Source organism: Electrona antarctica, assembly GCF_951216825.1.
Source record: "Electrona antarctica genome assembly, chromosome: 16".
In the NCBI taxonomy this organism is placed as follows: Eukaryota; Metazoa; Chordata; class Actinopteri; order Myctophiformes; family Myctophidae; genus Electrona; species Electrona antarctica.
The window spans coordinates 2,039,462-2,065,801 of record NC_136797.1 but is presented as its reverse complement, the minus strand read 5'-3'; the positions used below and the strand labels follow the sequence as shown (position 1 = coordinate 2,065,801).

The 26,340-nt window shown below is 44.2% G+C and overlaps 1 protein-coding gene across 3 annotated transcripts in view; it reads right to left on the bottom strand.

The window, feature by feature from the left end:
- The window catches only part of LOC306939913 (3-hydroxy-3-methylglutaryl-coenzyme A reductase-like), a 56,238-nt gene extending 31,423 nt beyond the window's left edge, over nt 1-24,815 (bottom strand). The window contains exons 1-11 of one of the 3 annotated variants that reach the window (XM_079524722.1): nt 24,774-24,815; nt 19,260-19,480; nt 18,279-18,381; nt 16,261-16,348; nt 14,397-14,481; nt 14,129-14,234; nt 11,754-11,860; nt 10,590-10,709; nt 9,029-9,171; nt 6,865-6,992; nt 5,680-6,054 (exon numbers count right to left, since the gene is read on the bottom strand). In XM_079524722.1, the coding sequence (XP_079380848.1) occupies nt 5,680-6,054; nt 6,865-6,992; nt 9,029-9,171; nt 10,590-10,709; nt 11,754-11,860; nt 14,129-14,234; nt 14,397-14,481; nt 16,261-16,348; nt 18,279-18,381; nt 19,260-19,424 (1,420 nt within the window). In that variant the 5' untranslated portion in view covers nt 19,425-19,480; nt 24,774-24,815. Of the gene's footprint in view, nt 1-5,679; nt 6,055-6,864; nt 6,993-9,028; nt 9,172-10,589; nt 10,710-11,753; nt 11,861-14,128; nt 14,235-14,396; nt 14,482-16,260; nt 16,349-18,278; nt 18,382-19,259; nt 19,481-22,514; nt 22,645-24,773 lie in introns of those variants that run through there. The other 2 variants (XM_079524721.1, XM_079524723.1) reach the window with 2 other exon arrangements.
- Between the last annotated feature and the right edge of the window lie 1,525 nt (nt 24,816-26,340).

Genomic DNA, 26,340 nt, shown 5'->3' with positions numbered 1-26,340 from the left:
TGTACTGTGTACTGTAGTTCTGTGTACTGTAGTTCTGTGTACTGTAGTTCTGTGTACTGTAGTTCTGTGTACTGTAGTTCTGTGTACTGTAGTTCTGTGTTCTGTGTACTGTAGTTCTGTGTACTGTGTACTGTGTACTGTAGTTCTGTGTACTGTGTACTGTAGTTCTGTGTACTGTGTACTGTAGTTCTGTGTACTGTGTACTGTAGTTCTGTGTACTGTAGTTCTGTGTACTGTAGTTCTGTGTACTGTGTACTGTAGTTCTGTGTACTGTAGTTCTGTGTACTGTAGTTCTGTGTACTGTGTACTGTAGTTTTGTGTACTGTAGTTCTGTGTACTGTGTACTGTAGTTCTGTGTACTGTAGTTCTGTGTTCTGTGTACTGTAGTTCTGTGTACTGTAGTTCTGTGTACTGTGTACTGTAGTTCTGTGTACTGTAGTTCTGTGTACTGTAGTTCTGTGTACTGTGTACTGTAGTTCTGTGTACTGTAGTTCTGTGTACTGTAGTTCTGTGTACTGTGTACTGTAGTTCTGTGTACTGTAGTTCTGTGTTCTGTGTACTGTAGTTCTGTGTACTGTAGTTCTGTGTACTGTGTACTGTAGTTCTGTGTACTGTAGTTCTGTGTACTGTGTACTGTAGTTCTGTGTACTGTAGTTCTGTGTTCTGTGTACTGTAGTTCTGTGTACTGTGTACTGTAGTTCTGTGTACTGTAGTTCTGTGTACTGTGTACTGTAGTTCTGTGTACTGTAGTTCTGTGTACTGTAGTTCTGTGTTCTGTGTACTGTAGTTCTGTGTACTGTGTACTGTAGTTCTGTGTACTGTGTACTGTAGTTCTGTGTACTGTAGTTCTGTGTTCTGTGTACTGTAGTTCTGTGTACTGTGTACTGTAGTTCTGTGTACTGTAGTTCTGTGTTCTGTGTACTGTAGTTCTGTGTACTGTGTACTGTAGTTCTGTGTTCTGTGTACTGTAGTTCTGTGTACTGTGTACTGTAGTTCTGTGTACTGTGTACTGTAGTTCTGTGTACTGTGTACTGTGTACTGTAGTTCTGTGTACTGTAGTTCTGTGTACTGTGTACTGTAGTTCTGTGTTCTGTGTACTGTAGTTCTGTGTACTGTGTACTGTAGTTCTGTGTACTGTGTACTGTAGTTCTGTGTGTGTGTACTGTAGTTCTGTGTTCTGTGTACTGTAGTTCTGTGTACTGTGTACTGTAGTTCTGTGTACTGTGTATTGTAGTTCTGTGTACTGTAGTTCTGTGTTCTGTGTACTGTAGTTCTGTGTACTGTGTACTGTGTACTGTAGTTCTGTGTACTGTAGTTCTGTGTACTGTGTACTGTAGTTCTGTGTTCTGTGTACTGTAGTTCTGTGTACTGTGTACTGTAGTTCTGTGTACTGTAGTTCTGTGTTCTGTGTACTGTAGTTCTGTGTACTGTGTACTGTAGTTCTGTGTACTGTAGTTCTGTGTACTGTAGTTCTGTGTACTGTAGTTCTGTGTACTGTGTACTGTAGTTCTGTGTACTGTAGTTCTGTGTACTGTGTACTGTAGTTCTGTGTTCTGTGTACTGTAGTTCTGTGTACTGTGTACTGTAGTTCTGTGTACTGTGTACTGTAGTTCTGTGTACTGTAGTTCTGTGTTCTGTGTACTGTAGTTCTGTGTACTGTGTACTGTGTACTGTAGTTCTGTGTACTGTAGTTCTGTGTACTGTGTACTGTAGTTCTGTGTTCTGTGTACTGTTGTACTGTGTACTGTAGTTCTGTGTACTGTGTACTGTAGTTCTGTGTACTGTGTACTGTGTACTGTAGTTCTGTGTACTGTAGTTCTGTGTACTGTGTACTGTAGTTCTGTGTTCTGTGTACTGTAGTTCTGTGTACTGTGTACTGTAGTTCTGTGTACTGTGTACTGTAGTTCTGTGTGTGTGTACTGTAGTTCTGTGTTCTGTGTACTGTAGTTCTGTGTACTGTGTACTGTGTACTGTAGTTCTGTGTTCTGTGTACTGTGTACTGTGTACTGTGTACTGTAGTTCTGTGTGTGTGTACTGTAGTTCTGTGTTCTGTGTACTGTAGTTCTGTGTACTGTAGTTCTGTGTTCTGTGTACTGTAGTTCTGTGTACTGTGTACTGTGTACTGTAGTTCTGTGTACTGTAGTTCTGTGTACTGTGTACTGTAGTTCTGTGTTCTGTGTACTGTAGTTCTGTGTACTGTGTACTGTAGTTCTGTGTACTGTGTACTGTAGTTCTGTGTACTGTAGTTCTGTGTTCTGTGTACTGTAGTTCTGTGTACTGTGTACTGTGTACTGTAGTTCTGTGTACTGTAGTTCTGTGTACTGTGTACTGTAGTTCTGTGTTCTGTGTACTGTAGTTCTGTGTACTGTGTACTGTAGTTCTGTGTACTGTAGTTCTGTGTTCTGTGTACTGTAGTTCTGTGTACTGTGTACTGTAGTTCTGTGTACTGTAGTTCTGTGTTCTGTGTTCTGTGTACTGTAGTTCTGTGTACTGTAGTTCTGTGTACTGTAGTTCTGTGTACTGTAGTTCTGTGTACTGTAGTTCTGTGTACTGTAGTTCTGTGTACTGTAGTTCTGTGTGTGTGTGTACTGTAGTTCTGTGTGTGTGTGTACTGTAGTTCTGTGTACTGTGTACTGTAGTTCTGTGTACTGTAGTTCTGTGTGTGTGTACTGTAGTTCTGTGTACTGTAGTTCTGTGTACTGTAGTTCTGTGTACTGTAGTTCTGTGTACTGTAGTTCTGTGTACTGTAGTTCTGTGTACTGTAGTTCTGTGTACTGTAGTTCTGTGTACTGTAGTTCTGTGTGTGTGTACTGTAGTTCTGTGTACTGTAGTTCTGTGTACTGTAGTTCTGTGTACTGTAGTTCTGTGTGTGTGTGTGTGTGTACTGTAGTTCTGTGTACTGTAGTTCTGTGTACTGTAGTTCTGTGTACTGTAGTTCTGTGTACTGTAGTTCTGTGTACTGTAGTTCTGTGTGTGTGTACTGTAGTTCTGTGTACTGTGTACTGTAGTTCTGTGTACTGTAGTTCTGTGTACTGTAGTTCTGTGTGTGTGTGTACTGTAGTTCTGTGTACTGTAGTTCTGTGTACTGTAGTTCTGTGTACTGTGTACTGTAGTTCTGTGTACTGTAGTTCTGTGTACTGTAGTTCTGTGTACTGTAGTTCTGTGTACTGTAGTTCTGTGTGTGTGTACTGTAGTTCTGTGTGTGTGTACTGTAGTTCTGTGTACTGTAGTTCTGTGTACTGTAGTTCTGTGTACTGTAGTTCTGTGTGTGTGTACTGTAGTTCTGTGTGTGTGTACTGTAGTTCTGTGTACTGTAGTTCTGTGTACTGTGTACTGTGTACTGTAGTTCTGTGTACTGTAGTTCTGTGTACTGTAGTTCTGTGTACTGTAGTTCTGTGTACTGTGTACTGTGTACTGTAGTTCTGTGTACTGTAGTTCTGTGTACTGTGTACTGTGTACTGTAGTTCTGTGTACTGTAGTTCTGTGTACTGTAGTTCTGTGTACTGTAGTTCTGTGTACTGTAGTTCTGTGTACTGTAGTTCTGTGTACTGTGTACTGTGTACTGTAGTTCTGTGTACTGTAGTTCTGTGTACTGTGTACTGTGTACTGTAGTTCTGTGTACTGTAGTTCTGTGTACTGTAGTTCTGTGTACTGTAGTTCTGTGTACTGTAGTTCTGTGTACTGTAGTTCTGTGTACTGTAGTTCTGTGTACTGTGTACTGTGTACTGTAGTTCTGTGTACTGTAGTTCTGTGTACTGTGTACTGTGTACTGTGTACTGTAGTTCTGTGTACTGTGTACTGTGTACTGTAGTTCTGTGTACTGTGTACTGTGTACTGTGTACTGTAGTTCTGTGTACTGTGTACTGTGTACTGTAGTTCTGTGTACTGTGTACTGTGTACTGTGTACTGTAGTTCTGTGTACTGTGTACTGTGTACTGTAGTTCTGTGTACTGTGTACTGTGTACTGTGTACTGTGTACTGTGTACTGTAGTTCTGTGTACTGTGTACTGTGTACTGTAGTTCTGTGTACTGTGTACTGTGTACTGTGTACTGTAGTTCTGTGTACTGTGTACTGTGTACTGTAGTTCTGTGTACTGTGTACTGTGTACTGTGTACTGTAGTTCTGTGTACTGTAGTTCTGTGTACTGTAGTTCTGTGTACTGTAGTTCTGTGTACTGTAGTTCTGTGTACTGTGTACTGTGTAGCACTTGCCCTAGCCTAGCCCCTTAGATAGCACATTATGTAGACTTAGATAGTATTTTAAACAGACTTATAGCTTGTTATGTAGACAGCTCTAGAATTGCACTTTATGTAGTCATAGCACTTTATAGTACACATGTATAATATATTATATAGTATAGTATGTATAGTTTACATAGATACTCCACTGTTACGTTCTTAGTTTACGCATGATTCATGATAACTACTTTTTATACATGTGATGTATGCCATGCTTTTTGTTTTTGCTTAATGTAAGTCGCTCTGGATTAAGAGCGTCTGCTAAATGCCTAAATTGTAAATTGTAAATTGTGTACTGTGTACTGTGTACTGTAGTTCTGTGTACTGTGTACTGTGTACTGTAGTTCTGTGTACTGTGTACTGTGTACTGTGTACTGTGTACTGTGTACTGTAGTTCTGTGTACTGTGTACTGTGTACTGTAGTTCTGTGTACTGTGTACTGTGTACTGTAGTTCTGTGTACTGTGTACTGTGTACTGTAGTTCTGTGTACTGTGTACTGTGTACTGTGTACTGTAGTTCTGTGTACTGTGTACTGTGTACTGTGTACTGTAGTTCTGTGTACTGTGTACTGTGTACTGTAGTTCTGTGTACTGTAGTTCTGTGTACTGTGTACTGTGTACTGTAGTTCTGTGTACTGTAGTTCTGTGTACTGTAGTTCTGTGTACTGTGTACTGTGTACTGTAGTTCTGTGTACTGTGTACTGTGTACTGTAGTTCTGTGTACTGTGTACTGTGTACTGTAGTTCTGTGTACTGTGTACTGTGTACTGTAGTTCTGTGTACTGTGTACTGTGTACTGTAGTTCTGTGTACTGTGTACTGTGTACTGTAGTTCTGTGTACTGTGTACTGTAGTTCTGTGTACTGTAGTTCTGTGTACTGTAGTTCTGTGTACTGTGTACTGTGTACTGTAGTTCTGTGTACTGTGTACTGTAGTTCTGTGTACTGTGTACTGTAGTTCTGTGTACTGTGTACTGTGTACTGTAGTTCTGTGTACTGTGTACTGTGTACTGTAGTTCTGTGTACTGTGTACTGTGTACTGTAGTTCTGTGTACTGTGTACTGTGTACTGTAGTTCTGTGTACTGTGTACTGTGTACTGTAGTTCTGTGTACTGTAGTTCTGTGTACTGTAGTTCTGTGTACTGTAGTTCTGTGTACTGTAGTTCTGTGTACCACAGAAATGATAATAACTTCCAAGCATCCCGAGAGTGCTGCGAGCGAGGAGCGGCGATCATGACTGTGTGATCATGGCTGAGAGCAACGTGCGTGCGTGTGTGCGTGCGTGCGTGCGTGCGTGTGTGTGTGTGTGTGTGTGCGTGCGTGCGTGCGTGCGTGCGTGCGTGCGTGCGTGCGTGCGTGCGTGCGTGCGTGCGTGCGTGCGTGCGTGCGTACGTGCGTGCGTGCGTGCGTGCGTGCGTGCGTGAATGGACGCTGAAGTCTCACCAGCGGTCTCGCGTGCGTTGGAGAGCACCTCAGGCTCAGGTGTGGTGCTTCTGCAGCAGGCAGGGGAGGACACGCCAGCGCTCGGAGGTTTAGGAGACCGGGACTCAGTCTCTGTGTCTCCTCTGTGTCTCAGAGACTGTGGAGGAGGAGGACAGCTGTCTGTCTCTGTGTCTCCTCTGTGTCTCAGAGACTGGGGAGGAGGGGGACAGCTGTCTGTCTCTCCTCTGTGTCTCAGAGACTGGGGAGGACAGCTGTCTGTCTCTGTCTCTCCTCTGAGTCTCCGGGGAGGAGGACAGACGGTGACTGGAGTCCTCAGAGACAAGGAGGAGGAGGACGAGTTCTCTGAAGTGGTTCTGGTCCTGCAGAACTCCGACTCTGTCAATTTACAAAGAAGGGCGTTTAGTCGGACGCTCTTTAGTCCAGAGGGACTCAGGACAATAAGCCAGGTAAACAAACAGGTGTGTAGAATGCAGAGAGACAGTGTGGCGCCTCAGCCTCAGTATAAATGCAGCCTCAGCCGGGAGGCGAACCCGGGTTCCCCGTTCCCCAGACACAGTACGTTACCAGTCCACTAAAGGCACAGTACGTTACCAGTCCACTAAAGACACAGTACGTTACCAGTCCACTAAAGGCACAGTACGTTACCAGTCCACTAAAGACACAGTACGTTACCAGTCCACTAAAGACACAGTACGTTACCAGTCCACTAAAGACACAGTACGTTACCAGTCCACTAAAGACACAGTACGTTACCAGTCCACTAAAGACACAGTACGTTACCAGTCCACTAAAGACACAGTACGTTACCAGTCCACTAAAGACACAGTACGTTACCAGTCCACTAAAGACACAGTACGTTACCAGTCCACTAAAGAGACATGGCCCGATAGGCGAGTAGTAACGCAGCACCGTATACAATAGCCTAAATAAACAGGTAAAATAATAGCCAATGTATTTTCAGCTATTTCTGCACACAATCTTGACAGACTTGTCTTGTAGTTGTACTGGATCTCTTCTCCGTTAGTACAACATTTAGGCTAACATTTTAGTCTAGATTGTATTTGTTGACGAAACTGTGGACACATTTTAGTCACAGTTTCAGTCATCGTTGCTTAGTTTTTAAGTGTAAAAAGGTAGTCAGTTTTTAGTGTAGAAAATGACCAGCTGATAATAATAATGACCCACCTGTCCCTCTGTGACAGCTGATGGATGGTCCTTTCAGGGACAGAGAGGACTCGGCCTCCGTCTTCTCAAAGAACACGTACTTCACAGCCAGGAGCAACGCCAGGCCCAGAGTGATCACCTGCTCCACGCTGACGACAACAACACAGAAACAGTTAGTCAAGGAGCAACGCCAGGCCCAGAGTGATCACCTGCTCCACGCTGACGACAACAACACAGAAACAGTTAGTCAAGGAGCAACGCCAGGCCCAGAGTGATCACCTGCTCCATGCTGACGACAACAACACAGAAACAGTTAGTCAAGGAGCAACGCCAGGCCCAGAGTGATCACCTGCTCCACGCTGACGACAACAACACAGAAACAGTTAGTCAAGGAGCAACGCCAGGCCCAGAGTGATCACCTGCTCCACGCTGACGACAACAACACAGAAACAGTTATGCAAACTAATGTGTGTCAGTTACAAAAAAAATACAATTGCTAAGGAATACAATGTGTGACTCTTTATGATACAGAGACAGTCATGGCGGCAAGACGAGTTAATAGCACAGGCAGACTCTTCACATACTAGAGCATGTCTGAAATAAGTGTCAGAGCTGAAATGGACATGTAAATATGAAATAAATGCTTAAACATGTAGCTAGGTGTAATGTTAGAGACCACAGAAGACATGTAAATATGAAATAAATGCTTAAACATGTAGCTAGGTGTAATGTTAGAGACCACAGAAGACATGTAAATATGAAATAAATGCTTCAACATGTAGCTAGGTGTAATGTTAGAGACCACAGAAGACATGTAAATATGAAATAAATGCTTCAACATGTAGCTAGGTGTAATGTTAGAGACCACAGAAGACATGTAAATATGAAATAAATGCTTAAACATGTAGCTAGGTGTAATGTTAGAGACCACAGAAGACATGTAAATATGAAATAAATGCTTAAACATGTAGCTAGGTGTAATGTTAGAGACCACAGAAGACATGTAAATATGAAATAAATGCTTAAACATGTAGCTAGGTGTAATGTTAGAGACCACAGAAGACATGTAAATATGAAATAAATGCTTAAACATGTAGCTAGGTGTAATGTTAGAGACCACAGAAGTGAACCTTTTCAAGCCTGTTTTCTCAACTCGCTGTTTCTCTGCAAGACATTACTCTATAAGCCATATCTCCAAAACTGGTGGGTCAAACTGAACAACCAATATGTCAATTTGAAGCTATGATTCCCTGCTTTCACATGACCAAGACATTGACGTATTTTATCGAGTCTGACATTTGCGTATCGATGACAGACTTGGACACCGGGGGCCCTGTTTGCGCCATGCAGTGCCTTAGCCCTTCTTTTGCCATTTTTACCATTTCTACTTTTTGTGTTCAGCCGATCTACATTACATTACTATTTCAAAATAGTAAAAAGGTTAATTGGAGCTGTAACCAAATACTGGCCCGGTGCAGGAATAAATAAAAGCCTGCTGTGAATAGTGGCATGTTTCTTTTAAACGCCCCCGGGGGCCAAATCAATGTTGTTTCTTTTAAACGCCCCCGGGGGCCAAATCAATGTTGCGCGATAAACACCTGCCGCCCGGGCTAGTGGGGCTACTATGTGGTGATAAACACCTGCCGCCCAGGCTAGTGGGGCTACTATGTGGTGATAAACACCTGCCGCCCAGGCTAGTGGGGCTACTATGTGGTGATAAACACCTGCCGCCCAGGCTAGTGGGGCTACTATGTGGTGATAAACACCTGCCGCCCAGGCTAGTGGGGCTACTATGTGGTGATAAACACCTGCCGCCCAGGCTAGTGGGGCTACTATGTTGTGATAAACACCTGCCGCCCAGGCTAGTGGGGCTACTATGTGGTGATAAACACCTGCCGCCCAGGCTAGTGGGGCTACTATGTGGTGATAAACACCTGCCGCCCAGGCTAGTGGGGCTACTATGTGGTGAGAAACACCTGCCGCCCAGGCTAGTGGGGCTACTATGTGGTGATAAACACCTGCCGCCCGGGCTAGTGGGGCTACTATGTGGTGATAAACACCTGCCGCCCAGGCTAGTGGGGCTACTATGTGGTGATATATACGGTATACGCAAAATATCAGAATGGATATAATACATCGATCACAGTCTTTGGTCTACAAGCGACGTGACATTTCAGGGGTTTACCTGGAGATGTGGGGAGACCACACGGAGCCGGGGGGGTCCAGGCGGTGGCCGACGGGACCCTCCCCCTCCTCCGACGTGCTGTTGTGACCCGACTTCTCTGCCGCTAGACGGCTGTGAGCGTGGACCAGGACCAGGCCGAGAGACTATGGTGTAGAGAGAGAGAGAGAGAGAGAGAGAGAGAGAGAGAGAGAGAGAGAGAGAGACAGAGAGAGAGAGAGACAGAGAGAGAGAGAGACAGAGAGAGAGAGAGACAGAGAGAGAGAGAGACAGAGAGAGAGAGAGAGAGAGAGAGAGAGAGAGAGAGAGAGAGAGAGAGAGAGAGAGAGAGAGAGAGACAGAGAGAGAGAGAGAGACAGAGAGAGAGACAGAGACAGAGACAGAGAGAGACAGAGAGAGACAGAGAGAGACAGAGAGAGACAGAGAGAGAGAGAGAGAGAGAGAGAGAGATAGAGATAGAGATAGAGAGACAGAGCATCAACATGAATGGACCAGGACCAGGCCTAGAGACTGTAGTAGAGAGTTATACATATTTAAAGTATTTATTTAAAGACCTGTAAGTCGCGGACAAAGACAACTCTTGTGTTGACAAATCATGACAATAAAAAAAAATTTTTGGGCCGAACAAATAATTAGAAAGAAGAAAAAAAGGGCACGGTACAACACTTATTTTTATTCTTTCTCATTAATTGTTGGGCCCAAAACCTTGTGTCATGTGTGAGTGGTGACAACTCGGATGGTGACAACTCATGACAATAATACAGGCTTAAAGGTCTTTAAATAAATACTTTCTGAAACGTCTATGGGAAAAATGAATGGGGGATTCTCTTCCGGGCTCGTTGTCATGAAAGGGGGCGGGACTGTGACGCTCTATATGATTTTTTTTTAAATCAACTAGATGGTTCTTTATGGTATGGCTTGCATGCGCGCGCGCGTGCGTGTGCGTGTGCGTGTGTGTGTGTGTGTGTGTGCGCGTCTGTCTATCTGGAGAAGGCGTTGTTTCATTTATCCCTAGGTGGCTTAAAAAAATAAAAAACATCCTGTCTAGTAGTGTCAAGTAATAGTATGTCATCAATGTGCTTCCCTCTGTGTGTTAAGCATGTGCAGCAGTTATATCTAGTTGGACCATATAATGTAACCTAATTCTGATCAGTGTTTGGGTCTATTGTATAGAGGGTATGCATGTGACATCATCAAACCAGGAAGTTATGCAGGAACGCCTACTGAGTGGCAAAAAACTACTTTCTGGCCTCGACAGCCCAGACATCCACACAGAGAAGTCCTGTCTGATTGCATTAAACAACATTAAACAATGTTAAACTCACTTTGCCTGTTGCTTTGCCACTCGATGTGCCATTCACTTTAAGCATGCGCATACTCTCTATTGCGCCTCTTGTGCAGATCCAAATAAAATAATTCAAATGTGTGTGTGTGTGTGTGTGTGTGTGTGTGTATGTGTGTGTGTGTGTGTGTGTGTGTGTGTGTGTGTGTGTGTGTGTGTGTGTGTGTGTGTGTGTGTGTGTGTGCGTGCGTGTTCATATCAAACAGAGGTATTATTTCTCACCATGATCATTTTAACCCTTTGGGTGACAGGGTTGGGTTTGTTGTCCTCCTCCTCGGCCAGGACGGAGGCGAAGTGGCTCAGCTGCCAGACGGGACGACCCTCACGGCTCTCCCTGGATAACTGGAGATAAATACATGGTTACAAATACCTGTAAACATAGTACAAATTAGTGCTGACCTCGATTAGTCGAATAGTCGACTAATCGATCGGAACGGGTCTCAGTCGACTGACAACCTCTCAGTCAATGTTCACCAAAAAAAAAAAGAAATGTTTAGTTTTTTTTGTTTTTTCACTGATACCATTTTTTCTTGTGTTTTTAAAGTTACTAAAGTATGAAGAAGTATGAAGAAAATGTGTTAGACACTTTTAAAAATGATGCGAAAGTAGCAGATCTACAATCTCCCAATGCATCACGATTCACTGCCATTGTTTTATAGAATGCAATGGCAAATTATATTGAATACACACTCCATACTCCATACAAACTTACAAGCTGTAACATTATTCCATTTCTTAATATCTGACAATGTTCATTTCAAATTAAATTAATTAAAAAAATCTATATCCATTATGACAAACCATTAGTATATATATATTTAGGCTATTGTATGATCTTTCAGCGGTCAGGGATGGATTAACCCAAGCATTATATGTGAACGGTGTGCAACAGGGCCTACAGTAATTAGGCAACTAATGCTAGAAAAGCCATATGCTAGAAACGTTCTCACAATGACTGGTATATCCTAATTGTAGTTGTAGTAATTTAATTTTTTTGTTTTTGTTTTTTTCGGGGCAGGGGGGTGTTCAGTCGACTATCAGTCGACTAACAGCAAATTTATTCATATTAATTTCGACTATACAAATCCTTAGTCGGGACAGCACTAGTACAAATACACTACAAATACCTGTAAACATTAAAAAAAATGCGCCAGAGACAGAGTGGCTTCCGAGTGACCATTAAGCTGGCGTGTATGAGGACACACTATACATACATGAAATAGAATCGAAAATAGAAAGGGAAGTACTACGCACATCTTAAATTCTACAGGTGCATACAGGGCGCACGCACGCACGCACGCACGCACACAACGCACGCACGCACGCACGCACGCAACGCAAGGCACAGATGAAGGTTAGATAAATGTTGTACACCATGTTAATTACCTCCAGCACCAGGGAGACGCAGGCAGGGAAGAAGGTCATGAAGACAAAGTAGTTGGCGAGCACCGACATGCAGCCGAAACAACACATGATCTCCAGCTGAGGAACACCTGTTAGGAGGACAACAACAACAACAACACCTGTTAGGACGGAGGACAACAACAGCAACAACACCTGTTAGGTCATGAAGACAAAGTAGTTGGCGAGCACCGACATGCAGCCGAAACAACACATGATCTCCAGCTGAGGAACACCTGTTAGGAGGACAACAACAACAACAACACCTGTTAGGACGGAGGACAACAACAGCAACAACACCTGTTAGGACGACAACAACAACACCTGTTAGGAGGACAACAACAACAACATCTGTTAGGAGGACAACAACAACAACACCTGTTAGGAGGACAACAACAACACCACCTGTTAGGAGGACAACAACAACACCACCTGTTAGGAGGACAACAACAACACCTGTTAGGACGACAACAACAACAACACCTGTTAGGAGGACAACAACAACAACACCTGTTAGGAGGACAACAACAACACCACCTGTTAGGAGGACAACAACAACACCACCTGTTAGGAGGACAACAACAACAACACCTGTTAGGAGGACAACAACAACACCTGTTAGGAGGACAACAACAACAACAACACCTGTTAGGAGGACAACAACAACAACACCTGTTAGGAGGACAACAACAACACCTGTAAGGAGGACAACAACAACACCTGTAAGGAGGACAACAACAACACCTGTTAGGACAACAACAACAACACCTGTTAGGACGACAACAACAACAACACCTGTTAGGAGGACAACAACAACAACACCTGTTAGGAGGACAACAACAACACCTGTTAGGAGGACAACAACAACACCTGTTAGGAGGACAACAACAACACCTGTTAGGAGGACAACAACAACAACACCTGTTAGGAGGACAACAACAACAACACCTGTTAGGAGGACAACAACAACAACAACACATGTTAGGAGGACAACAACAACACCTGTTAGGAGGACAACAACAACAACACCTGTTAGGAGGACAACAACAACAACACCTGTTAGGACAACAACAACACCTGTTAGGACGACAACAACACCTGTTAGGAGGACAACAACAACACCTGTTAGGAGGACAACAACAACACATGTTAGGAGGACAACAACAACAACAACACCTGTTAGGAGGACAACAACAACACCACCTGTTAGGAGGACAACAACAACAACACCTGTTAGGAGGACAACAACAACACATGTTAGGAGGACAACAACAACACCACCTGTTAGGACAACAACAACACCACCTGTTAGGAGGACAACAACAACACCTGTTAGGAGGACAACAACAACACCTGTTAGGAGGACAACAACAACAACACCTGTTAGGACAACAACAACAACACCTGTTAGGAGGACAACAACAACACCACCTGTTAGGAGGACAACAACAACACCTGTTAGGAGGACAACAACAACACCTGTTAGGAGGACAACAACAACAACACCTGTTAGGAGGACAACAACAACAACACCTGTTAGGAGGACAACCACAACACCTGTTAGGACAACAACAACAACAACAACAACAACAACACCTGTTAGGAGGACAACAACAACAACAACAACAACACCTGTTAGGAGGACAACAACAACACCTGTTAGGAGGACAACAACAACAACACCTGTTAGGAGGACAACAACAACAACAACAACACCTGTTAGGAGGACAACAACAACAACACCTGTTAGGAGGACAACCACAACAGCACCTGTTAGGAGGACAATGATTATCCCGTTTCACATACAGACCAAACAAGGGTCCATTAGGTTTACACACTGGTACCGTACCACTGGTACCGTACCACTGGTACCGTACCAGTAACCATATTAATAGGACATTAGGTTAACTGACCTGACATGGTTCCTACATGCAGTGTGTTCTGGGTAATGTAGTTCTAATGCAGTGTGTTCTGGGTAATGTAGTTCTAATGCAGTGTGTTCTGGGTAATGTAGTTATAATGCAGTGTGTGCTGGGTAATGTAGTTCTAACTGACCTGACATGGTTCCTACATGCAGTGTGTTCTGGGTAATGTAGTTCTAATGCAGTGTGTTCTGGGTAATGTAGTTATAATGCAGTGTGTGCTGGGTAATGTAGTTCTAACTGACCTGACATGGTTCCTACATGCAGTGTGTTCTGGGTAATGTAGTTCTAATGCAGTGTGTTCTGGGTAATGTAGTTATAATGCAGTGTGTGCTGGGTAATGTAGTTCTAACTGACCTGACATGGTTCCTACATGCAGTGTGTTCTGGGTAATGTAGTTCTAATGCAGTGTGTTCTGGGTAATGTAGTTTAACTGACCTGACATGGTTCCCACACCGATGACCAGACACTCCACCAGAGCGTCCAGAGTGAAGGTCGGTCCCAGGATGGACATTCCTTGAGAGATGTTCTCCCTCACCTCCTCCTGCGCGCACACAGGCACGCACGCACAGACACACAGGTTTGAGGAGACAGTGATGACACACGTACACAGAGATATGTCAAGTATGCCCACAACTCTCTGAATATAAATGGGGTGTGTGGTGTCGTGTTTGACGGGGGTCAGGGGTCAGGGGTGAAAGGTCACCTGTGAGTTGGAGCTGAGGGCGAACTTGGCCAACGTGCAGGCTTTGGAGAGGTCGATGAGCAGCAGGAAGAATGGCAGCGCTTCACTGGAATGAAAACAGCAATATTATCATGTGTTATCATGAAGAATGGCAGCGCTTCACTGGAATGAAAACAGAAGAATGGCAGCGCTTCACTGGAATGAAAACAGAAGAATGGCAGCGCTTCACTGGAATGAAAACAGCAATATTATCATGTGTTATCATGAAGAATGGCAGCGCTTCACTGGAATGAAAACAGAAGAATGGCAGCGCTTCACTGGAATGAAAACAGCAATATTATCATGTGTTATCATGAAGAATGGCAGCGCTTCACTGGAATGGAAACAGAAGAATGGCAGCGCTTCACTGGAATGAAAACAGAAGAATGGCAGCGCTTCACTGGAATGAAAACAGAAGAATGGCAGCGCTTCACTGGAATGAAAACAGAAGAATGGCAGCGCTTCACTGGAATGAAAACAGAAGAATGGCAGCGCTTCACTGGAATGAAAACAGAAGAATGGCAGCGCTTCACTGGAATGAAAACAGCAATATTATCATGGGTTATCATGAAGAATGGCAGCGCTTCACTGGAATGAAAACAGCAATATTATCATGGGTTATCAATGATAACCCATGATAATATTGCTGTTTTCATTCCAGTGAAGCGCTGCCATTCTTCATGATAACTTATCATGAAGAATGGCAGCGCTTCACTGGAATGAAAACAGAAGAATGGCAGCGCTTCACTGGAATGAAAACAGCAATATTATCATGGGTTATCATGAAGAATGGCAGCGCTTCACTGGAATGAAAACAGCAATATTATCATGGGTTATCATGAAGAATGGCAGCGCTTCACTGGAATGAAAACAGAAGAATGGCAGCGCTTCACTGGAATGAAAACAGAAGAATGGCAGCGCTTCACTGGAATGAAAACAGCAATATTATCATGGGTTATCATGTTCGTCGACTATATATACCTTTTTTCATTGACCAAAACTAAATAAAAACTGAATAAAGTTCACCATTCTGTCTTGTGTGATGTGTAAGGGATAATATCTGGCTAGGTGGTCATTATCGGGAGATCATTCACTGACATGGAGTTTAACCCTGAGTTAATCACCCTTTGTATCCGCAGAAATTAATACATTGACCCAAAACACAACAAAAAAAGTATTCCATAAGTTCGCCCTGGCTGCGTCTGCCCAGCCGCAAGGCTGGAGCACTGTCGGAAAACAAGGAAGTGAGTTGATCAAATAGAATCCATTTCCGGGTTTTACTGCTTAGTCTATTTCTCGCTCAAATGTTTTCAAAAACATTTTTGAGAGCAACGTTTAGCTGTAAATGACATGGTGTGTCACTAGTGTGTGTGTGTGTTTACATGGCTGTCATGTTGGAAACAGCAGTAAATCAAGCGGGTCGCAGCTGGTGCTCTGAGGGCTTGATTAGGCAGAGGTCTGTTATAGAGCGGAGCGGTCCGTTATCAAGAAATAACACACCACTGAATTCAGCGATTGACCAATCAGGATCAAGCATTCAACCAAGCCATGTAATATGTCCAGTTAAAGCACCATTATGTCGTAGTTGCATGATGAATCAATGGTTTGGGTCATTCTTAGAAAGAATGTAGGAACTGAGTGCGATGACTTACTTGAGGCCCGTCAGGCGTGTGTGTGTGTGTGCGTGTCTGTGTGTGCACGTGCGCGCGTGTGTGTGTGATGACTTACTTGAGGCCTGTCAGTTCCTTCAGTCGCGCGTGCGTGCGTGCGTGCGTGCGTGCGTGCGTGCGTGCGTGCGTGCGTGCATGCGTGCGTGCGTGCGTGCGTGCGTGTGATGATGACTTACTTGAGGCCCGTCAGTTCCTTCCCGAAGAAGTGAATGACCACCGTGCTGAAGACGAAGCTGGAGAAGACTGTGAAGAGACCCGCGATACCTGGACACATGGTGGACACACGGTGGACACACGGTGGACACATGGTGGACACACGGTGGACACATGGACACACGATGGACACATGGACACATGATGGACACATGGTGGACACATGGTGGACACATGGTGGACACACGGTGGACACATGGTGGACACACGGTGGACACATGGAGGACACATGATGGACACATGATGGACACATGATGGACACATGGACACATGATGGACACATGGTGGACACATGGTGGACACATGGACACATGGTGGACACATGGTGGCCACATGATGGACACATGGTGGACACATGGTGGACACATGGTGGACACATGGTGGGCACATGGTGGGCACATGGTGGGCACATGGTGGGCACATGGTGGACACATGGTGGGCACATGGTGGGCACACGGTGGGCACACGGTGGACACACGGTGGACACATGGTGGGCACACGGTGGACACACAGTGGACACACGGTGGACACACGGTGGACACACGGTGGACACACGGTGGGCACACGGTGGGCACACGGTGGGCACACGGTGGACACATGGTGGACACATGGTGGACACATGGTGGACACATGGTGGACACATGGTGGACACATGGTGGGCACATGGTGGACACATGGTGGGCACATGGTGGGCACATGGTGGACACATGGTGGACACATGGTGGACACATGGTGGACACATGACCTTATTGCTGTAGGACTGTATTACTTGGCATTCTGTTCGCTCAACATCCTTTTGTGGCTTCTATATAAACTACCACAGATTTAACCCGACGATCACGTTGTTTTTTTTTCCTTTAGCAATAATGATCCTTTCAGTGTAAAAGGCAGATTGTTACACTCGGCCCACAGAGACGTTGAACACATGACCTTATTCTGACCCGGGTGGTCCCAGGATAGATTGTCACACCGACCAGTCTGTGTTAATCCTGTCGACTAAAACTATGGCAAACACTATTGCTGTCGAAGTTATGCACAGATGTATTTAAATAGTACTATTGACACAGGATGTATATATGTTTAATATCCCATAACCAGGATGTGTATATGTTTAATATCCCATACCCAGGATGTATATTGTAACTCCCTCCTCACTGGCCTACCGGCATGTGCACTTAAGCCTCTCCAACTGATCCAAAATGCCGCAGCTCGCTTGGTCTTCAACCAGCCAAAATTCTCACATGTCTCCCCCCTTCTCCGCTCCCTGCACTGGCTCTCGGTCGCTGCCCGCACAGAATACAAAACTCTGATGCTGGCATTTAAAGCAACCAAAGGTATGGCTCCCCCATATCTTGCAAGCATGATTGAACCCTACAAACCCTCCCGCGCACTCAGATCAGCCAACGCAGGGAAGCTGGAAGTACCCTCACTAAAAACGCCGGGACAACGCTCCACACGTCCCAAACTCTTCTCCCTTCTGGCCCCAAAACTGTGGAATGCACTTCCCGTTGCAATCAGAACTGCAGCATCACTCCCGATCTTCTGCCGTAGTCTGAAAACCCACCTTTTCAGACTCCACCATGGCCCATAGCACTTACCCTACCCCCCTTAGACAGCACTTTTTAGACTTAGATAGCATTTGAAACAGACTTATAGCATGTCATGTAGACAGCACAATAATTGCATTGTATGTAGTCATAGCACTTCATAGTATATATGTACAGCATAGTATAATATATATGTATAGTTTATATGTATAGTGTCATTATATAGATAATGTTCTAGTTACGTTCTTAGCTTACGCATGTTTCTTGATAAATGCTTTTTATATATGTGATGTATTCCCATGCTTTTTGTTCTTGCTTAATGTAAATCGCTCTGGATTAAGAGCGTCTGCTAAATGCCTAAATTGTAAATTGTATATTATATTTAATATCCCATACCCAGGATGTATATATATATTATATTTAATATCCCATACCCAGGATGTACTTGGATCCTAGCTGCCGGAGGTTCTTGAACTGGAAGTAGACGTAGACGATGGCCATGCAGCGGAGGATGAGGTCACTGCTCGGGACCTTCTGCTATTGGAGGAGAGAATACAGAGGATGAGGTCACTCCTCAGGACCTTCTGCTATTGGAGGAGAGAATACAGAGGATGAGGTCACTGCTCAGGACCTTCTGCTATTGGAGGAGAGAATACAGAGGATGAGGTCACTCCTCAGGACCTTCTGCTATTGGAGGAGAGAATACAGAGGATGAGGTCACTCCTCAGGACCTTCTGCTATTGGAGGAGAGAATACAGAGGATGAGGTCACTCCTCAGGACCTTCTGCTATTGGAGGAGAGAATACAGAGGATGGGGTCACTCCTCGGGACCTTCTGCTATTGGAGGAGAGAATACAGAGGATGAGGACACTGCTCAGGACCTTCTGCTATTGGAGGAGAGAATACAGAGGATGAGGTCACTCCTCAGGACCTTCTGCTATTGGAGGAGAGAATACAGAGGATGAGGTCACTCCTCAGGACCTTCTGCTATTGGAGGAGAGAATACAGAGGATGAGGTCACTGCTCGGGACCTTCTGCTATTGGAGGAGAGAATACAGAGGATGAGGTCACTGCTCGGGACCTTCTGCTATTGGAGGAGAGAATACAGAGGATGAGGTCACTGTTTCAGGGACATCCCCAGAAGCAAAGATTGAGTTAAAAACGTTGAGGCACATTTTCACAAATTTTCAAAAAGAATTAACAGTTCGTAGCGCGGCTCTCGGTGCCGCACTATGAACTTGTAGATCTGCTATTTTTTCAATAGCTAAAGTATAACATAATGCTTTAAAACACTAACAGGTGTTAAATTGTAATAAACACATTGTAATAAACACATTAAATTGGCACGTAGTACCTCCTGGACCTCAGGACACTGGTTCTAGGTGCAGGTATTAATAGAGGAGCAGTGAACTGACCTCCTGGACCTCAGGACACTGGTTCCAGGTGCACACTTGCTGCTGGTTGCCCGGCAGGCCGCTGACGGACATGAGGCACACGGTCAGAGCGATGGTCCCCACGATCACCTCCCACGGGTGGGAGGCCACCAGCAGGCCGTAGCGCCTGAACACGCACGCCAGCATGGTGCTGCTGCTGGTCCCTGCTGCTGGTACCTGCTGCTGGTTGCTGAGTCACCTGTCTGGAGAATGACACCATAGAGGGATCTTAGATAACCTCATATAAGAAGTGTTATTTGCATTGTAATCCCCATAGGGAGGATCTTAGATCACCTCATATAAGAACTGTGTTGTATTTGTATTATAATCCCCATAGGGAGGATCTTAGATCGTCTCATATAAGAACTGTGTTGTATTTGTATTATAATCCCCATAGGGAGGATCTTAGATCGTCTCATATAAGAACTGTGTTGTATTTGTATTATAATCCCCATAGGGGGATCTTAGATCGCCTCATATAAGAACTGTGTTGTATTTGTATTATAATCCCCATAGGGGGATCTTAGATCACCTCATATAAGAACTGTGTTTTACTTGTATTATAATCCCCATAGGGGGATCTTAGATCGCCTCATATAAGAACTGTGTTTTACTTGTATTATAATCCCCATAGGGGGATCTTAGATCGCCTCATATAAGAACTGTGTTTTACTTGTATTATAATCCCCATAGGGGGATCTTAGATCGTCTCATATAAGAACTGTGTTTTACTTGTATTATAATCCCCATAGGGGGATCTTAGATCACCTCATATAAGAACTGTGTTTTACTTGTATTATAATCCCCATAGGGGGATCTTAGATCGTCTCATATAAGAACTGTGTTTTACTTGTATTATAATCCCCATAGGGGGATCTTAGATCGCCTCATATAAGAACTGTGTTTGAAAAATAAGCAAATCATCCCGGCCGTTTCACTCATGATATGAAGAATCAATTGACTGAGAGAAAACGCTATTGTTACTGCTGTTGAATTAGTTACATTTTACTAGAAACAGACTATCAAATATGAGTGACTGACTGTCGTAAACGATATAGACACACCTCCCTGACAATTTCGCTGAGACGTTTTGTTTGTTGATTGTTTTTCTTTTTGGACCACAGTTCTTATATGAGACGATTTTCAGATGACCCCAATGTTATTCTCCATAGAGAAAAACTTCCGTGAACCAGGAGATGAGCGAGTGACGTCAGGACTTCGGCACACTGAACACACTAAGGGGGTCCCTGTTTCATCTCTCTCAGCTAAGGGGGTCCCTGCTTCATCTCTCTCAGCTAAGGGGGTCCCTGCTTCATCTCTCTCAGCTAAGGGGGTCCCTGCTTCATATCTCTCAGCTAAGGGGGTCCCTGCTTCATATCTCTCAGCTAAGGGGGTCCCCGTTTCATCTCTCTCAGCTAAGGGGGTCCCTGCTTCATCTCTCTCTCAGCTAAGGGGGTCCCTGCTTCATCTCTCTCTCAGCTAAGGGGGTCCCTGCTTCATCTCTCTCAGCTAAGGTGGTCCCTGCTTCATCTCTCTCAGCTAAGGGGGTCCCTGCTTCATCTCTCTCTCAGCTAAGGGGGTCCCTGCTTCATCTCTCTCTCAGCTAAGGGGTCCCTGCTTCATCTCTCTCAGCTAAGGTGGTCCCTGCTTCATCTCTCAGCTAAGGGGTCCCTGCTTCATCTCTCTCTCAGCTAAGGGGGTCCCCACTTCATCCCTCTCAACTAAGGGGTCCCTGCTTCATCTCTCAGCTAAGGGGGTCCCTGCTTCATCTCTCTCTCAGCTAAGGGGGTCCCTGCTTCATCTCTCTCAGCTAAGGGGCTCCCTGCTTCATCTCTCTCTCAGCTAAGGGGGTCCCTGCTTCATCTCTCTCAGCTAAGGGGGTCCCTGCTTCATCTCTCTCTCAGCTAAGGGGGTCCCTGCTTCATCTCTCTCTCAGCTAAAGGGGTCCCTGCTTCATCTCTCTCAGCTAAGGGGGTCCCTGCTTCATCTCTCTCAGCTAAGGGGGTCCCTGCTTCATCTCTCTCAGCTAAGGTGGTCCCTGCTTCATCTCTCTCAGCTAAGGGGGTCCCTGCTTCATCTCTCTCTCAGCTAAGGGGGTCCCTGCTTCATCTCTCTCAGCTAAGGTGGTCCCTGCTTCATCTCTCTCAGCTAAGGGGGTCCCTGCTTCATCTCTCTCAGCTAAGGTGGTCCCTGCTTCATCTCTCTCAGCTAAGGGGGTCCCTGCTTCATCTCTCTCAGCTAAGGGGTCCCTGCTTCATCTCTCTCAGCTAAGGTGGTCCCTGCTTCATCTCTCTCAGCTAAGGTGGTCCCTGCTTCATCTCTCTCAGCTAAGGTGGTCCCTGCTTCATCTCTCTCAGCTAAGGGGGTCCCTGCTTCATCTCTCTCAGCTAAGGTGGTCCCTGCTTCATCTCTCTCAGCTAAGGGGGTCCCTGCTTCATCTCTCTCAGCTAAGGTGGTCCCTGCTTCATCTCGCTTCTTAGCTTAGCTGAGAGACATTTAGCCACACCACAGCTAGGCTAAATGTCACTATAGTTAGGAAAAGTTGTGACACATTGTTTAATCAACCTCGCGGACCCCCAACCTCGCGGACCCCCAACCTCGCGGACCCCCATTTGAAAAGATATGACAGGGACCCCCCCATAAGAGAAGATTTTTACGGCTCTAGCAGTGATTCTCAACCCGTTTAATTTCAATTAAGGACCCCCAGTTTGACATGCATTAGTCTACGGACCCCCATTTAACGGGTATATCTATCTCTGGGATCTGGAATTTATATTGTAAAATCAATGTTAATTTAACTCTGAGAGAGTACAAATGGATTGGTTCCATCTGTACACTCTCAGAGTTACAGACCCATAAGGGTCCGTTTGGTTCCATGCGTTACACTCTCAGAGTTACAGACCCATAAGGGTCCATTTGGTTGCATTTGTACACTCAGAGTTACAGACCCATAAGGGTCCATTTGGTTCCTAACTATCATTTAGCCTCAAGGACCCCTGGGGGTCCCCGGACCCCACTTCGAAGGAACCACTGGTTTATGCGATAACTGTTGTTGTTGTTATTAGCATGTTAGCATCCTTGTGTAGCACTGTGTCTGCAGCGTTGCATTGCGTTAGCATGGTGCTAGGCTAGTCATGCTAACGGTCAGATTAATAACAGATAATAAGTCCTTATAAGGAGGTTATAACGTGACGTGACGACACTGTGAGCGTTAATTAAACACCTGGAGAGTCTTACCGTGACGGAGAAGCTTTTAGGAGGATTTAACCTTCATTTAATGACAGACAGACTGACTGACATCAACCCTGATGACACGACATGACATTAACATTAACATTAACACACTGTCCATGGTCCACACCCATTGGTCCACACCCTATGGTCCACACCCATTGGTGAGTCAACGATGACGACACTAGCAGGGTTGCCAGATTGTGTGAGAGAAACAAGCAAACCAGGTTCATCATGAAAAACAAGCCCAAAAGAAAGCCTGATCGACCTCAGTGCAGTCTACTGGAAAATAGCAGATCTACAAGCTCACAACGGCTAGAGGTCGCAATGCGACGCGTTGTTGTGAGCTCAGTAGATCTACTATTTTCAAGGACAAATAGCCTATTGTGGAAAAAAGTGAAACATTTTAATGACACATGGCACAACATATTTTCTTTTTAGATGTTGGGTCTATAAATAGGCCTACATTAATCTGGGGGTCCTTCACATGGAAATGTGTGAGAATTCACTGGTTTAAACAACATTATAAAACAAGCCCAAAAGAAGCCTGACCTTTAGGCTATTGGAAACTAGCAGATCTACAAGCTCACAACGCGTCGCAATGCGATGCGTTGTGACGCGTTGTGAGCTTGTAGATCTGCTAGTTTCAAAACAATCATGGGGGGAGAAAATGTGGAATATTCTTTGAAACATTTTAACAACACATATGTTTAGATGCTGTACGCTTTTGGACAAATACATTTATCTGGGGGTCCTTGACATGGAAATGTTTGAGGATCACTGGTTTAAACGATATTATAGGAAACAAGCCCAAATAAGCAACTACACATTGGGAAACAAGCCCCAACTAACAGCAACCTGCAACTGCCAATATATTTAAATTACAAGACACTTTACAGAAAAACAAGCCCAAAGTAAGTCGCTTATAATAAGCAGACATGGCAACATTGGGATGGTACAGTAAATGACGTCACTAGGAGCAGGACGCATCCGTCGCCGCGTGATGACGTCGTGAATAGTTTTTAACTTTAATAATTGCTCGACAATAATTGACTCTGACTTTTGTCTTTATTGGAAAAATGAAAAGTGCTGTTTCTGTTTGGCTTCAGTAGTGATAGTAATAAGATTAAATTCAAATTAATTTGATCATTATTCTAGCTAAAGTTCACATACATCCAAATGTAGTCTTTCCAAATGAACCTTCTTTCTTTGTATTTGAGATTGAGGCCAAGCAAACTTACATTAAAACAATTTATAACAAAAAAAAACAAAGATGACCACAGATGACAAAAAGTGACAATTTAAGGAATACTTATACAAAAAAACCATTAGGCCTACTGCCTCAAAAGTAATTAGCAAACTATGTGCCTACTATAAAAATGGGCAAATTCTCAAATAATAGCCTATATGTGTTGCGAGGCGTTGTGAGCTTGTAGATCTGCTATTTTCACAATATTTAATTGAATGCCTAAACGTTATGCCAAATGCTTGTTGTCAGGATGTGGTGGGTGGTCCCCAGTTCAAATTCATAGTGTGTGTTCAGTAGCAGGGGTCTCCCTAGCCTCCGTCCCAGGCTTACTTATCTGCGAAGAGAAAAGGAGTCTCCCCGTCTCTCCAGCTCATTAATAAAACAGAAAATAGCCTATACATTTTCACATTTTCAGGATTATTTAATGATCATGATCTGGCGTTCTTGTACCACATGGGGGCAGTAGAATCACACTGTATAAATGAAGTATATAGGCCTACAGCCCTACACCCTAAGCCCTTTCTGAAACCAGTCCCTTGACTTGAAGTGCTCTCGGGAGGTTCCCTCGTCAGAAAGTGCCCCTCCAGCTGAATCAAGTTCCATTGATAAGGGTGCTGGGTATAAAAAACTGTTTGGAAATACACTCGCCCTCCTTGTGCAGAAACAGGAAACAGACACCATTCGTTGCCATGGTTACCATCACGCAATTGTGTTACCTGTTATTTTGTTTGTACAGTTATATTGCATTTTATCGTGTATGTTTGTGACATGTGGATTTCATTAATATGGAAAAAGGAAATACAGCGTGTCAAAAATGACATGTCATATACATCCATGGTGTTTATAAATCATAAGTTGTTTTGTTTGTGTGGTTTCATAACTTTCATTTATCGTTTTTTTCACGGTGGGGTAAATAAAGAGCCCTTGTGAACATCAGTTGGAGTGTTGTCTATTCTGCATCAGATGAAGATTGTTTAGGAGGAGTTTATTTATCATTTATTTGTGGTGGTACTTACATTTGTAGGTCGCGTTTTCCATGCGGACAGAGAACAGGGCTGCACAAGGCAATCGAGTCTAGATCGGCACAGACTCGCTCTTGAGGGCTTTATAAGCCACTTCCACTCAAGGCTGCTTGGTTTCGGACGACACTTAATATGGCGCAGCCTCGCGTGAACGCGCATATCGAGGGCAAGTGTGTAGAGCGAGTGGCGAGGAGCTGGTTTCAGAAAGGGGGTACATGTCCTCTCCAAACACGCCAGTGGTTCTCAAAGTGGGGTCCAGGGACCCTCAGGGGTCCTTGAGGGGGTTCCAGGGGGTCCCCAGCATGACTCAGTAGTTAATACAGCATCACAATCGTTTTAAATGCTTCTTCATGCATTTATGTTGCATATATACTCAAAAATAGCAGATCAACAAGCACTGATTGCACTTGTGCACCTGCTATTTTTTGCAGAAATTCGAAACGTTTAGAGAACTGTGAATAATGTTGACATGATTTTAACATAACTCTTTTCTTTTTTTGTATAATTTTTATCCCACGATTTTGTAACCCATTTTTCACCCCTGTGTCAATTATCGAATGTGATCCTGGGCTCTGCACACCCTCCGCCAACCTAGTCCCCATATATGGGGGACATGGGGAGAGCAACGGACTTGAACTCATGCTTCCTTCATGCCTGAGTGTCCAAGTTGCTCCTTTACACCTGACAGGGGGGAGTTTCCCTGGTTGGACGTAGCGCGTGGAAGGAACACGTTATTCCAACCAGTTCCTTTCTGGCCAGGGGGAGGCAGTTTAGAGACCAGGATTACTGCATGTTTTTGTGAGGGTACCTACCCTAGGGGACACGGGCAAATTCAGAACATGCAAACTCCACACAGAAAGGCCCTTTCGCCAACCCCGCCTCAGGTATGGGCACTGATGACGCGGAATAGGAAACACGCCGCCAGCAGCCACAGAGTCCCGAGCGGGAATCGAACCCAGGACCTTCTAGCTGTGAGGCGACAGCACTACCAACTGTGCCACCGTGCAACATAACTCTTCTCTTCTGGAGGTCCCTGGCACAAAACATTAATATGTGTCAATTTGGAGGTCCTTTATTTTGTCTTTTTTGAGGGTTTAGCTTTAATGTTTGTTTTTCAACGATGCTTGTTTAAGAAAACGCCTCATAGACGATAAAGATAAATGTAATGTTTGTTTTGAGACTAAAACAAACATTAGACAATAAAGATAAATGTAATGTTTGTTTTGAGACTAAAACAAACATTAGACAATAAAGATAAATGTAATGTTTGTTTTGAGACTAAAACAAACATTAGACAATAAAGATAAATGTAATGTTTGTTCTGAGACTAAAACAAACATTAGACAATAAAGATAAATGTAATGTTTGTTCTGAGACTAAAACAAACATTAGACAATAAAGATAAATGTAATGTTTGTTTTGAGACTAAAACAAACATTAGACAATAAAGATAAATGTAATGTTTGTTTTGAGACTAAAACAAACATTAGACAATAAAGATAAATGTAATGTTTGTTTTGAGACTAAAACAAACATTAGCACCCGCTGCTTAAACACACAT